We start from the raw sequence: 13,414 nt of genomic DNA, 5'->3' as shown, positions 1-13,414 counted from the left end.
ATGAGCTCATCCCTACACTGGCAGCAGTCATTGCTACATGCTTCCAGTATAACCAAACCCTGCTGGTAGCTACGTTCTCTTCAAATGATTCTGATTGGTCAGATCCGTTCTCAGACCTGGCACAATCATTTCAGAGCTCTGCAAGATGGATCTCCCTGATGGCAGACATCTCAATCTGGCCAGTCCATCTGCTGACACTGATAACATGCAGATAAAATTATACATCCCTACATTGTTCTGGAGTAGTCCTTTTTTAACTAAAACAGACATTCATTCCAAGTAGAAAGGAGCCAGTTCAGTCTGTTCATGCATCTGATCAGCATGTCTCCCATGGCTTGGAGACCACAGGGCAGACCAAGAACTTGCTGAAACGATGATACATCCAATCTGGCCTGGGAGTTCCTCAGAATCCCTCAGGACGAACAAGAAAATGTTACCGTTGACTTACTAAGGCGGCTGCCACAGCGCCAGACCTCGGATAAGATGGAAGAAGATGGATGTGAATCCAATATAAAGTAGCTCTAGCATGAGTCTTTCAAGGAAACCATATGTGACATGTTTGTAGGCTAATATAAGAGTTTGGTGTGCTTTATTAAAAAAATAAATACTCTAATTGCACAGCTTTATTTGATTCCAGTGACATCCGTGCAAGTTAAATGTTGCCTTAGCATAGGTCACAGTAATATGTGGCTGTAGAAATGACTCTTTACACAGCAGTCTGTGAAGGAAACAGACCTCAGGGTTCGTTCCAGCGATGCCTGCTTCTTACTCAGTTGCCCTAGACAGGCAATTACACTGTCGTCTCTGCCGTGCCGAGCTTTGATAGACACCCAGACGTATTAACACACTCACACTGGCCATTCCTGTGTACACACTAACACACATCGACACAAACCCCCTGTAAGGGACCGTAGTGTTAATGCACACACTTCAAACCTGCACGGACACATACATATGCATAGTAACAGTTCCCATGCAATAAATCCTTTGCACGTTTATGCACACCTTAACATACACACAGGCTGTGGCCTTGACAGCAGAGCAGGAGCGGCAGGCGACAGGGAAAGATTTCTGTTCCTCTATGCCCCCCCCCCCCCCCCCTTCCCTTACCACATCTAAGGACTGCAGTGAGAGTGTGAAGGCCTGTCTGATTGCAGCTCTAGCTGTGAGCACCATGTTTAAAAACAGGAGGAGAGAACAGAGGGGGAGCCATTTTAAAAACCACCTCCCTTCCTTCTCACACTAGAGCCAGAGAACAAAAACGCCACACAGAAAGGAGAGGAAAATGAAAGAAGAGGAGAGGAGGGATGCTTCAGTGGCAGCGTGGGGGGTGAGCGGGAGCAGGGTGGGAAAATGTAGGTACAGGGAGGAGGAATGAGATATATATTGAATATTTGATGTTGCTTAACAAAGCTTTAGTGGTCTTAAGTGGGGAGCCGTTATGTTGGAGAATCAGAGGCATGATTTGATTTGGTTGAATGGGATCTTTGTCTGGGGACTTTCCTGCAGAAACACATGTTAATGTAAACATGTATGAAGACTGACTGCAGTGGGACTGTGGCTCCCCATCACAAGAAGAGGAATCATTAGGTAAGCAGTGATGTGAGGGCTGTGCTGCCTACACAGCCTCCTCCTTTACAGAGCGATTCAGGGCATTTGTTTCTTACTGCTGCATCCCTAAAGTGCAAGAATATCCATTTAAATGCAGTCCGCAGGAGGCATGAATAAAAGGGCGAGTAAAAAAAGAGATAAAAAAAAGCAGAGGTTTTCAATTTCAAACCACCACAGTTCCAAGCTCCACTTCCTGTGTGGGCTCTGGCTGACATGTGAAGGCGCAGTTTGAAACCCAGAGTTCATGTCAGGGGTCAAATCAACCGCTGCAAGTCGCAGTCGTCCCCCCGTGGCGGCTGATAATGTCACCGCAGGAGAGCGCAGACAGGACACGGAGCACGGCGCAGCCACGACCCGTTTGCCTCGTCTTCTCATGGACTCAGACGCTATTGTAGTGCCAACACAAATACAGCCGGTGCACAGATACAGTATGTGGATCATGCAAAGCAAAGTGTGTCAAGCTCTGTTCAAGGTGAGGGTGAGGAAAAAGAGATAAAGGCAGACAAAAGATTGACAAAGAGACCTTTTTTTCAGTGTTCTGCATCAAGGTACAGCTCTGCTTGAGTGGGCTGAGAAAGAGAAAAATGGAACAAAAGCCACAGGAAGCTGTGCAGGGATGGAAGCAGAACACAAAGGAAAAAATACAGACATGCTGGGTTCTTAAGGATCATTTACTGTGTTTTATATAGCCTGCAAGCACACATAATGCCCATACTGTATGCAGTATTTCATGTGGCCAACCTGTACTAGCGCTATGTGCTAGCAAGAATCTATGGAAATATTGATAGAGCTGCATGTTCCTGATCGATATCTCATTAGGCACAATTGGGAAGATGGATGCAGCTTCCCTCTGACTGCTAACCGTGGCTGAGGCTGATGAGTCGACCATTAGACTCACAGTCTGACATCCACAATGGGCTAAGGCAGCCACTTTCATTGCTAAGCTAATTGTTGTTGCCACTGGTAAATTAGAGGAAATTTTATGGTCGGTGTTGGGAGTCATTTGCAGCTCGGTGATGAACAGGCCGCGTAAACAAACAAGGGAAAAGTTTCCTGCCTTAAAATCCAACATGTCTCGTTTAAAATCCTGCCGTCAAATTCCAGAATAAGGTTCTTCTCTTAAAGTATTGACTCTGCCTCATCCTGTTGACAAACTGTACCCATATAACGTGCTCCAACCACGCCGCCGCAACAAATCATATGACAGCGTTTACTCAGCTCATAACACAGATTTGTGAGAAGTGGACAGCTGTGCCATTCAGGCTGCTGTGTGGGCTGTAACCGAAACAGATCTGAGCAGTTCAGCCACACGCAGACTGACAGAACAATACAATACAGTATCACAGTGTAGTAAAGTGATATGAGATTCTGCTCAGAACAGCACTGAAATGCTGACTCACTGTCTGCCGAGGCCTACTACACCAAATAGCCCTAAGCTGTCATACACGCAATAAAGTAGGGCTCATTTTGACAAAAGGAACACTTCTTATGCACGTATTACATAATATCTCAAAATGATGTGCCACTTCAGTACCAGAAAATCTTTAGCTGTGTTCTTATGTGATGATTTTGACTGAACTCAGCCAAGTCTACAATGTGCAGCTTTTGTGCAGCGGTGTAGCTCTTTCTAGTTCTATCTGCATGCATATGACTGCACTCCTGCTGGCTACATCATGGCAGATGATCTTAGCCTACCACGATGGCTGTCTAGTGTCCACTCCACAAAGTTAAAGTAAACTCATGTTTTCTCAAAGTGCCGGAGTATGACTTGATCAGGGTGAAAAGCTGTTAAAAAGTGGTCATCATAAAGGCCGGCTCAGACTACACAATTTTTTGGTCGTTCACAATGGCACCATGCCAGACTATGCCACCAAATCTTGTCCTGTCTTGGCCTGGCCACACTACAAGAGTGATCCCGACCGCTCACCGTATGCTGACATCACCACTGTCTCCATGACTGAGTGCGAGTTCACAGGTTGTTAGGGGGCAGGTTATGTATGTATAAAAAGGACAACAATATGGACTAGCTCTCCTTCAGATAGAACTTAAGGTATGCATGTGATAACATAAATAAAATAAAACAAAATTTACACATTAGTTTCAGGGAATAAAAGGGGATAAAAGTGGAAAATCTTGTAAATGATGATGCAAAGATAAGGAGCAAATGTTCTCCTGCTGGTAGACGTCAGGATTTACGTCGTTGACATCAGGTCAGGGTGTCAAACTAGACGACGATGTACAAAAAATTCTGACATGCTGGTCTTGTTGAATCGTGGTCGTGGGGCGTCTTGGACGCGTCGTTAATTATGTCACACTACAAGACCGTTAGTCGTTCCTGATGCTCTAAATCGGGCCCAAGTTTTGACGATGAGCTGCAACGTTGCAGCTGGGCTTAAATCTGGCTGAATTCGTGTAGTCTGAGCCAGCCTTAAGTGTGACCTAACGCAATCACACTGCGTTGTTAGCTATGAAGTCGCACTTGCAGTGCACAAGTGGAGGCAATGTGTAATATCAGCAGCTGCACTTGTGATAATCACAGTGCACTTCTCATTAATTTACACTCGGGTTCTAGCGGTTCAAAGGGGTTAACGATTCAGATAATACCTTGGTTTTGGGGTCACAGTTACATAAGGGTTCGGTCCATCCAGAAAAAAGCTACACAGAGTCCCAGAATTGTTATTCTTAGGTAACTGACATTAGTGCAGCTTACAATTCATCCCATTTAGTGTCATTTAGACCTCCCTGTAATAGTTGGAACAGGCAAAGCCAGAAATTAATAGCCTAATATCTTCTGTTTTTAAATGATAAAACCAATGCTATGTTAAAATGCAAATAAAACTGCATGCATTTTTTGAGCAATCCATCATATCTATGATCTATGAAATGCTCTTTGATAGTTGAACCCCAGACTAGCTTATGTAAACACAGGGTAGGACATTCTGATAGACCATCTCTTTGCTTTGTAAAACCACTGCTGAGAAACTGAGGAGAGGGGCAGCGAAACGATAGGTCTTGTAGCTCGAGTAGCTCTGCTGCTCTTGGTATCTTGTGATAAACCCTCCAAAAAGAGGGATTACACCACAAGAGACAATGAAAATCGATTAATTCAGTTAGCCTTTGTGGAAGAGGGAAATACTCTGCCAACTAACCAAGTTAATGAATGACAAAATTAACTTAAAGCACTAGGTAACATTAGCTTTGAAAAAGGAATGAATCGTTGAAATATCTGTAGCCACATGTATAAATGGCTGCATTAGTTAGCCAATAGTTAAGCGAACAGTTAGCTTAGAATAACCAACAAAACATGAATTGGTTTATCCCTTTCTACCATCTATCAATCTGTTCTTTTCAGCTAGCAGTAGCCAAAAAATATTAGGCAAGGCTAATGGATAAACACTTAAGAAAAAATGGATGAAATGTTGTAAAGGACAGTGTAAAAAGAAGCTGTTGAAATAGCTAAATCCTTCTTTGCTTGTTGAGTTGCTTCCTTAGCTAACACTTGCAGAAATAGCAAAAGTGCAACATTGCATTGCTCCATTGGTCACAAATGGATGCAATGCAAGTAAGCATCAGCGACAGCTAGGGATGGGAAACTGCATTTAACTGACTCGTCTAAAGAGAAGAAAATACTTCAAATTCACCAGAGCGTCACTGTGTTAGCCATGCTGTACAGAGTATATCAAGCTCACATCATCCGCTAACATTAGCAGCTAGCTCCGCCAGCCTTTGTTCCTCTTTGCAGATTAATATCGCGCTTTGATATTTGGCCTTTTCACTCCGGTAGAGTTGTTACATGTGAGCTCAACCCTCAGCAGTCTACATACCTCTTTATTTCTATTTCTTACTTAAAAAAACTGTCACACTGTGCTGTTGCTACTACACGCTAACAGCTAAGTTTCTCATATTTACGTCCGGTGAAGCGCAGGGGGAAAGCTTGGACAGGAAGACAGTGGCCATTAACTGAAGCTACAGCGGCCTCTAGTGGTAGGAGGTTCATTGCAGTTTAAAAGAACATTATAGACTGGGATTTCAAGCTCATGCTTATAAAAAGATTACAGGTAATTAGCCAAACCAACTGTTAAATCTTGCACTGACTAATTTGATTACTACTGCAATACTGTAACAGTAAGCGAGTATTGTAACACAAAGCAGAATGATGCAGTGCAACGTTCTACCCCTTCGAGGAAAAAGGTAAGAACTCAATAACAAGAGACAATGAATGTGGGACAGGAATATTTCCTTGATTTTCTTCCACTTTTCTCCCTCTGCAGAGCCTGTTTAACAGAGTGGTGATAGCTATGTAATATAATATCCATATCTGTGCCAGAATGATTACGTTCTAATTTGAGTTGGTGCGCATTGCTGCATGTAAGACAGGATAAAAACATTACTGACATATTAGCCAAAAATGTTTTTAATAAACTTAAGTTTATAATTGAAATATTCAGCTAAGGAAGAGAAAGTGAAATCATTTAGGCAACATTAGTCTGAAATATGTTTGAATAAACCAAAAATTGTTAGAAAAATGTTTATTTTGTTCAGCTCCAGCCCCTAATCAATATGAAATGACCAAATAAGAATTTACAATGATATTTTAATGAAAACTATCAATAGTCTTAATAGCATACGGCTCAGACTCCAAGCGAACATGCCTGCATGACTGTGTGTTGGCTTTAGCACTCCTCCCATACGGCCATGGAAGAACTTAAACTTGAATGGGAACCAGTGATTTGGAGGAACTTACTCCACTGGTTAACTGATGACCTTGGCTCTGGATCCCTCCAGCCTCCGCTCTTGGACAGAAGTCAAACTTGCGGCTAATCCTGACAAATCTCAACAAAACCCTCTCGTCTTCTCCTGGAATTTCAGAGTGAGCTGAGAGGGGCTGAGAGTGGGACATTTGGAGATGGAAAAGCCTCTTTTGGGCATGATTAGAGAGCTAATCTAACAGGGACGAGGAGCAGGCTAAAGGAGAGAGAAAGAGTGAGAGACTGACAGACTGACAGACAGACAGAGGGGAAGCATCATCACAGCTCTGGTGTTTTTGGATCGTGGTCAGACAGAGGCTGAGCTCTCCATTCACAGGACTGAGACTGAAGAGCGCTCGAGATGATGAGCTCCCTTTGAGCTGCAATCAAAATGCTGCTCGGTTTTGTAGGCCGATGAGTGTGCAACATCAAACACTCTTTCTCTCTTGCTCATTCTCTTCCCCTCATTCTTATCCCATTTTTTTTCTACTCTCTTTCTCATTCTTCATGCATTCAGAGGATGCCTAGCAGCTGCTGGTAATTAAAGAACTTTAGAGTCTCATACCACACTGAATCACAAGAGGAAGAAAGAGCGGGGAAAGACTGAGACGCCACTCCTGGACAGCTTCTTCCTACACCGTTCTCTCCTTCTCACTCATCACCGCAAACCAAGCTAATGTCCGTCTATGTTCCTAATTAGACACCTCAGAAAGCCGCACTTCAGTGAGTATACACGCAGCAACGTAAAGACAAAAAAAGGGGGCGAGGGGTGGGGTGTGAGCAGAAGAAAAGGGGATGTATATTGTGGATGGCAGCTGAAAAAGGAAAAAGAGGGGCTGATCAAAGCGAAGGGTGTTTATGCGTGGCAACCATCCCTCTCTGGAGTGTGGAGGAGCTTATTCCAGAGGGGAAGAGTGTCTAAATGGGAGACAGCCCAGTGCTGAGATGTGCTGAGCTGAAAGGAGATGAGCAGCACATGCTAGCTCTACTACAAGGAGGGGAACATGGAAAAGGGAGGGGGGGGTATGAGTTCATAAAATCAACAATGACTTAGGAATGGTTGGAGAAGAAGTGCAGGAATGGAAGAGGAAAGGAGGCAGAAGGGAAGCGGTTGTGATTACGGCTGTGGATGGCACCACGGCTGGCGAGAAATTTAATTTTGGATGTGTGGGATGAAGGGGGGCTCTTCAGCAGAAGGGTGCAGCTGTTTTTTTTCTCCAGCAGTATTTGACACATACTTGCTTCTTTTTCTGGATGTGTTGCACACTCAGGCAGTCTTCATGCAAGTTCAGACCATGTAGCAAATGCCTTCAGGTTCAAGGCTTTGATCAGACTTTATTTTGCTTTGTCATTAGATGGGAGATTAGTCAGTTTAGTCTGTGCAAACTCGATGTGTTGAGATAAGCCTAAAGTATCATAGACGGGGAAATTCATCAGTGAGTTTAAGTCATCCGTAGGTTTCAGAGGTGGACTTTTGAAGCCCAGTGGTGGCAGTCAACATACTGAAAGTGCTGTCTCAAACTAACATTCAGTCAGCCTTCTTAAAGGCAAAGAGCGGGAGCTAAAGTCTCCCTATTTGCTATAGGCAAACAGTTACAAAATGTTTGTCAAATAAGCCACGCCCCTTATTATCCATCATAAAATCAGTTGAAGTTATAAGGTAACAAATCAAGACCTTGTATAGTGTTAGCTTATCAAGAACTGGGTGTCTATGTGACTTCGCTGGCATTTGGACACTTGAGGAACTGCAGTTTATAACACTTTCACATTGGATTTATTTTTCAGCACTAGAGACCCACTCTGAAAAATGTGCTTGTTGCAGCATCCTTCAATTATTCTGTTCTTGTCTTCCTTCTATCTTTGTCTGAGTATCTGTAGTGCCAGATGCTTATTGCATTTCATTGCTGCTTCACACATAGGTTTCTAATTATGTTTTTGACTATGAAACATTTCTTTTGAGTTGGTGGTGTAGTGGTGCCTGCAGAAGATGGTGTAATCTGGGAGCCCATGTCCCCAAATCCAGAAAGGCAAAATTGACAATTAAAGTAACTAGGGCTGGGCAAGTAATCGCATATTACATTAAATCGCATCATGGCCTGCAGCAATTTACAAATCATATAAGCTGAATATTTCTTTAACTTGAAATGTGTAAAGAAAAACAGTTAAATATATTGAGATTTTATGCACATTATGCAAACATGCAAGTGTTAGTTTTAGAATGGTTTACAAAAATCCTCCTTTTCCTGTTTAATCAATATTAGTGACATAAAAATGATAATCCTCTTCAATAAAGCAACTGATCACAAATTTACAATTTGAGCAAAAATAATTGCAACTTTTACTTTTACATATTCCATCGTTCTGCCCTAGTTCATTCCATATAATTGATAAAGATTAGCATAGTTCACAGAAGTCAAACCCCTAGCTGCAGTCAGCTGATAGTCAGCTAATAACAATTATCGCCTCCCAGCTCCCACAGCCAATTACAGCTCTTTTTCTCAACACAGTGGTCCATTTAAATACGACGTACCTCTCACTAAACCCTTCTTGCATTAATGCTGATGCACCATGCTGCTGCTTAACCTCCTCCACCCCAGCCCCTCCTTTATAGCTTAAAGCCTGTTGCATCTCCATGTTCAGACTCATGCTACTGATTAATTGCTTCTGAAATAATTTCACTGTTTTCAAAACACAATGTCATAAATGTTTCTATCCATATAGGGATTTGTAGCATATTAAATCACAATCATAATATTGAAAAATAAAATCATATTTACAATATTTTTGAGAATCATTTAGCCCTACTATTAACCCAAACAACTGATCAGTGCACTCTGAGCAGAATAACATGTAATTCTAAAATAAAGCTGCTTGCTAGTGGAAAAGAAAATAACATAAATTCCAGTGTTTTTTTTAAAACATTACATGACTTCCTTGACATTACTTTAAGCTAAGTTTCTATTAAAATCAGGAAACTATTTGTATAGCTGTATAGCCATTATTCTGCTCCTGCACTCTTGCCAGTGTAGAGGCCACACTGACAGGCATCTCCTTTTGCTAAAATATTTCCTACTAAAAACTACCTATTTCAACTCCACTTCAACAATACTGAACTTTTCCTTTAATTTATTACTGCAAAAAGCAGGGGTTGGTTTTGTTACTACCTCTAGTGTCTGGATTTGAACTAGAGATATTGATTTTTTTACACCCTAGCTCTTTAAATGCATTATCTTTTCAGATTTTCTCTCGTTGAGGCCTGTTATTCTGAGGCAGCACGAAGCGAAGTTTTGTCAAGGTGAAATAAGTCAAAGTGCATTTACAACTTTCTGTTATTCCATCCATTTTTGCTACGCCAACTTTTCCGACTCAGCCAAATAAAGAAGCTTTCTTTGGCAATTTTTCTACTTCATTTTGCCATTTGCCCTCCTTTTTTATCAAGAGCAAATTAAAAACTGCATGTATGAGTCAACACAACCAGAAGCAAGAATGGCCAACTTCGAACTTGTTTTCCCTCTCTGCAGTAACTCATCTGGTGCTGACAGGGGTCCTGCCATGCTCGTTGCAGGGTCAGGGCAGAGAAAGGGGGTATTAGGAGCAGAGACAGGTGGCACGAGGGTCTGCTGCGAGGAGAGAACAGATGGCTGATCTGACGTGAATCGGGGTGCTGACCTTTTCTCCCTGCGGTACAGTACAGCGCTCCACACAAGTGTTGGTGCATGTACACAAAAATCAAAACCAGTGTGCACTCACACAATCAGATGAAGCCCTGAAACACACTCAAGCAATCAAAAACCAGCTGTAACACTTTTTAACATCAGCACCTCTTACATAGCTCTAATTATGAATTCCCCTAACTTAAATGAGTCCACTTCCTACCACACCTACACAAAAGCATATGATTAACAGCCGAGCATGAGGCTAATGTTGTGGTAAATGATCCCTGTGTGAAGGCACGCAGAGTGTACCGAGCTTTAGCCGACCCCTCCTGCATCTCCACACTGGCACATGCTGAATTACCTTGTCGCTAGGCAATTATTTGTCCTGTCCCAGCTTTGGAGTGATGTAAATTACTTTAAGTGCACTTTGCAGGGGCCTGCCATCACGATAATGATGATTGCGGCGGGGCTCTGACACACACACAAATATTCAGCTATACCTTTAGAGAGAGAGGGGCTACATTTAGGAGGGGACGTGAGAGGAGGATTCGAGGCTTGGCAGCTACGAAGAAGACGCTCAGAGCGATGAGACGATGTTTGTGCATTAAGGAGGGATGGAGATGGAGCTGGGTGTCTTAAAGATTCTTCATCTTTTGTGTGCAATTTATCCTCCAAACCATTTCATCTAAGTTCATTCAGCATCACAATAAATGACTCATGCAAATAGGAAAATAAATATACATGCTTTTTCTGAGTTTTCTCCTTCTTGTCCATCTCCTGTCTGGGTTTTTAAAAGTTAACTTTCTTGTAGTACCTCCAAGCTCCAGCAGGTGTCACTCACATGGCTTATATGCTCTCTGTATGACTGCAGCTAGAACAGTGGGTGGTCAATTTCTCCAAACTTCATTAAAATGCCCAACAGATACTAATTTTTTTTGTCATCAACAAATTCAGAAAATGTCATTTAACATGCAGAGGCAATGCCAAAAGCACTTATGGTGTTTTTATCTAAGAAGACAAGTAAAGTAAAGAGTCTCTTTGTCTTTTCTTTTTCAGAGTCCACACAGGTTTAATTGTTCTATTTCCTGTAGATACAGAATCATGCTGAAAATAAAGTTTGCGCCTTCAAGGCATAACTATTTAAACAACTGTGTATTGTCCTCAGCTGTGATTCAATTGTATTAATCTTCCTGCCTTTGAACGCTGGAATTTAGGGTCATTTTGGGGAAATATTCAACATAATCTGAGTATTAAGACTCTAAAATCACTGGATTAAGTGTTTTGTTTGTCCAGTAGATTGGTTTATGCCTTTAATTATGTGGAAATAAGGCACTACAGACAGCTCAATTCCTCTATAATGTGGTTAAAAAATACAAATAAAAACCACAGATGTTAAGGTGTACTCACATGTTATGCAGGACACACCAGCCGCAGTGTGGGTCTCCAGAGCTCAGGCACTCTCCACAAGTCCCGTACTGCTCACACGACTCGATGGGAACTTGGGTGACCTGAAAGCACACAAAGGGATCTGGGTTATAGTTCAATAAACTTGACAAGATACACAAACAGAGGCCTCAGGGTAAAAGTGTGGGCTGAAACAAGGCTTTTCAGTCACAAACAAATAGATGAATGAACAAGATTTTGGTTTCTGTTTAAAGCAGAGTTTGTAAAAGCCACAGCAAGGGGCTCTCAGTCAAAATAATAACAAAAGATAAGGAGTAGATATGCACTGCTCAGCTTTATTCACTCCCACTGCTTCAGTAAAAACTCCATAAAAACACTCCATAAGGCATATCTGCTTTCACAGATGAAATTCACATAGTGAGGGAGAAAAGCTGTTAAAAGTGGACGTCCTAGTTCAAGTGATACCAGAATGCTTTGAGTAGCTTGCAGCATGAACCAGTAAGTCCACTTTTACATGCTTTTGTCCCTTATTATGAGAAACTTCATCAGGGAAATGATTCATGATTGTAAATATTTTCTTCGTAGCAACTTCACTTATTGCTTTTATTTATACAACAGCAATAAAGCTGTTATAAAGGAGGAGTTGGGGTGGAGGCAGGTTGCAAAAAGCAGCTTGCAGAGGGAGCAGCAGCAAAAAATCAGGAGCAGAACAGGCATCAATGACCACAAAATGATATTGATGAAGTCATATGTATGATAAAAGAGGAGCTAGGGTGGAGGTGGGTTGCAAAAAGCAGCTTGCAGAAGGAGCAGCAGCAAAAAAATCAGGAGCAAAGCAGGCATAAATGATAACAGAATGACATTAAGTCAGAAGCTAAGTAAAGGAGAAGCTGGGGTGGAGGAGGGTCATGAAAAGTAGTTTGCTAAAGGAGCAGCAGCAAAAAATCAGTAGCACAGCAGGCATCAATGACCACAAAATGACACTGATTAAGTCATACGTAGCATAAATGAGGAGCTGGGGTGGAGGGTTGCATAAAGCAGCTTGCAGAGAGAGCAGCAAAACAACAACAAAAAAGTGGAGAGAGCAGGCATAAATGCTAACAGAATGTCAGAAGCTGAGTAAAGGAGGAGCCCGGGTGGAGGAGGGTTGCAAAAAGTAGATTGCAGAAGGACCAGCAAAGCATAACCAAACTAGTGCAATATAAAAATGGCAACATGAGTGTGATTTGCTGATAGTGTGCTTAAAGCAAATCAGCTGGTTGTCAGGTCTTAGGGGCTTGTGTAAGATGAGCATCTCTTTATGCTTGATTTTTACACTATAAGAATCAATAAGTCAAATAAAATCTTAAAGATGGCTGTTGAATTAAAGCTGTCTCAATATCATAAGCCTAAATAAATCTGGGAAATATCTTAAAAAGATGCAAACAGAGTATGGGACAAGAAAAAGGTAAATACGAATTTCATGGCGCTGCATTAAGGACCAATCATAATGAAAACAGACTAAAGGAACAGATGAGCAGAGCATAGACATTACTTGAGACAGTATAATGAATAAACGCTCTGCTGAAACACATTGAAAATGCATGAATTACGTTAAATCCATAAGGTACCGAAAGATATTAAAAACTGTTAGAATGTCATTTTCAATCAGTTCTACATACTGCACCCACAAGTCAAACCATCATCACTCTACGTCAATATGCTACTCATGATTCCTCCCACATCACAGTTACAACAGTGTTAATCTTGAATGTTGACATGACGCTCGGCATGATGCACCACATATGTCTGGGTGCACCCTGCCCTGTATGTCAATATGTGAGATGTCAACTGCACGGGCAACTGTTGCCTTTATGCAAAGCCAAAGAAACAGCAGCGAGCAGGTGGGATCAGTTGGCCAGAGAAAGCTGTTTCTCTGCCATCAATGGGCTCTTGTCTGCAGCAGGGCATCTGTCCATGTAGGTACAGGCTGAACAAACACACCTACACATGGAG

The 13,414-nt window shown here is 42.0% G+C and overlaps 1 protein-coding gene across 1 annotated transcript in view; it reads right to left on the bottom strand.

The window, feature by feature from the left end:
- The window catches only part of plxna2 (plexin A2), a 360,814-nt gene that overhangs the window by 160,230 nt on the left and 187,170 nt on the right, over nucleotides 1-13,414 (bottom strand). Inside the window, exon 5 of the mRNA XM_041799400.1 lies at nucleotides 11,423-11,523. Coding sequence (XP_041655334.1) covers nucleotides 11,423-11,523 — 101 coding nt within the window. The remainder of the gene's footprint in view (nucleotides 1-11,422; nucleotides 11,524-13,414) is intronic.

The sequence above is a fragment of the Cheilinus undulatus genome, linkage group 11 (genome assembly GCF_018320785.1).
Source record: "Cheilinus undulatus linkage group 11, ASM1832078v1, whole genome shotgun sequence".
NCBI lineage: Eukaryota > Metazoa > Chordata > Actinopteri > Labriformes > Labridae > Cheilinus > Cheilinus undulatus.
This window is presented reverse-complemented; position numbering and strand designations above follow the sequence as displayed.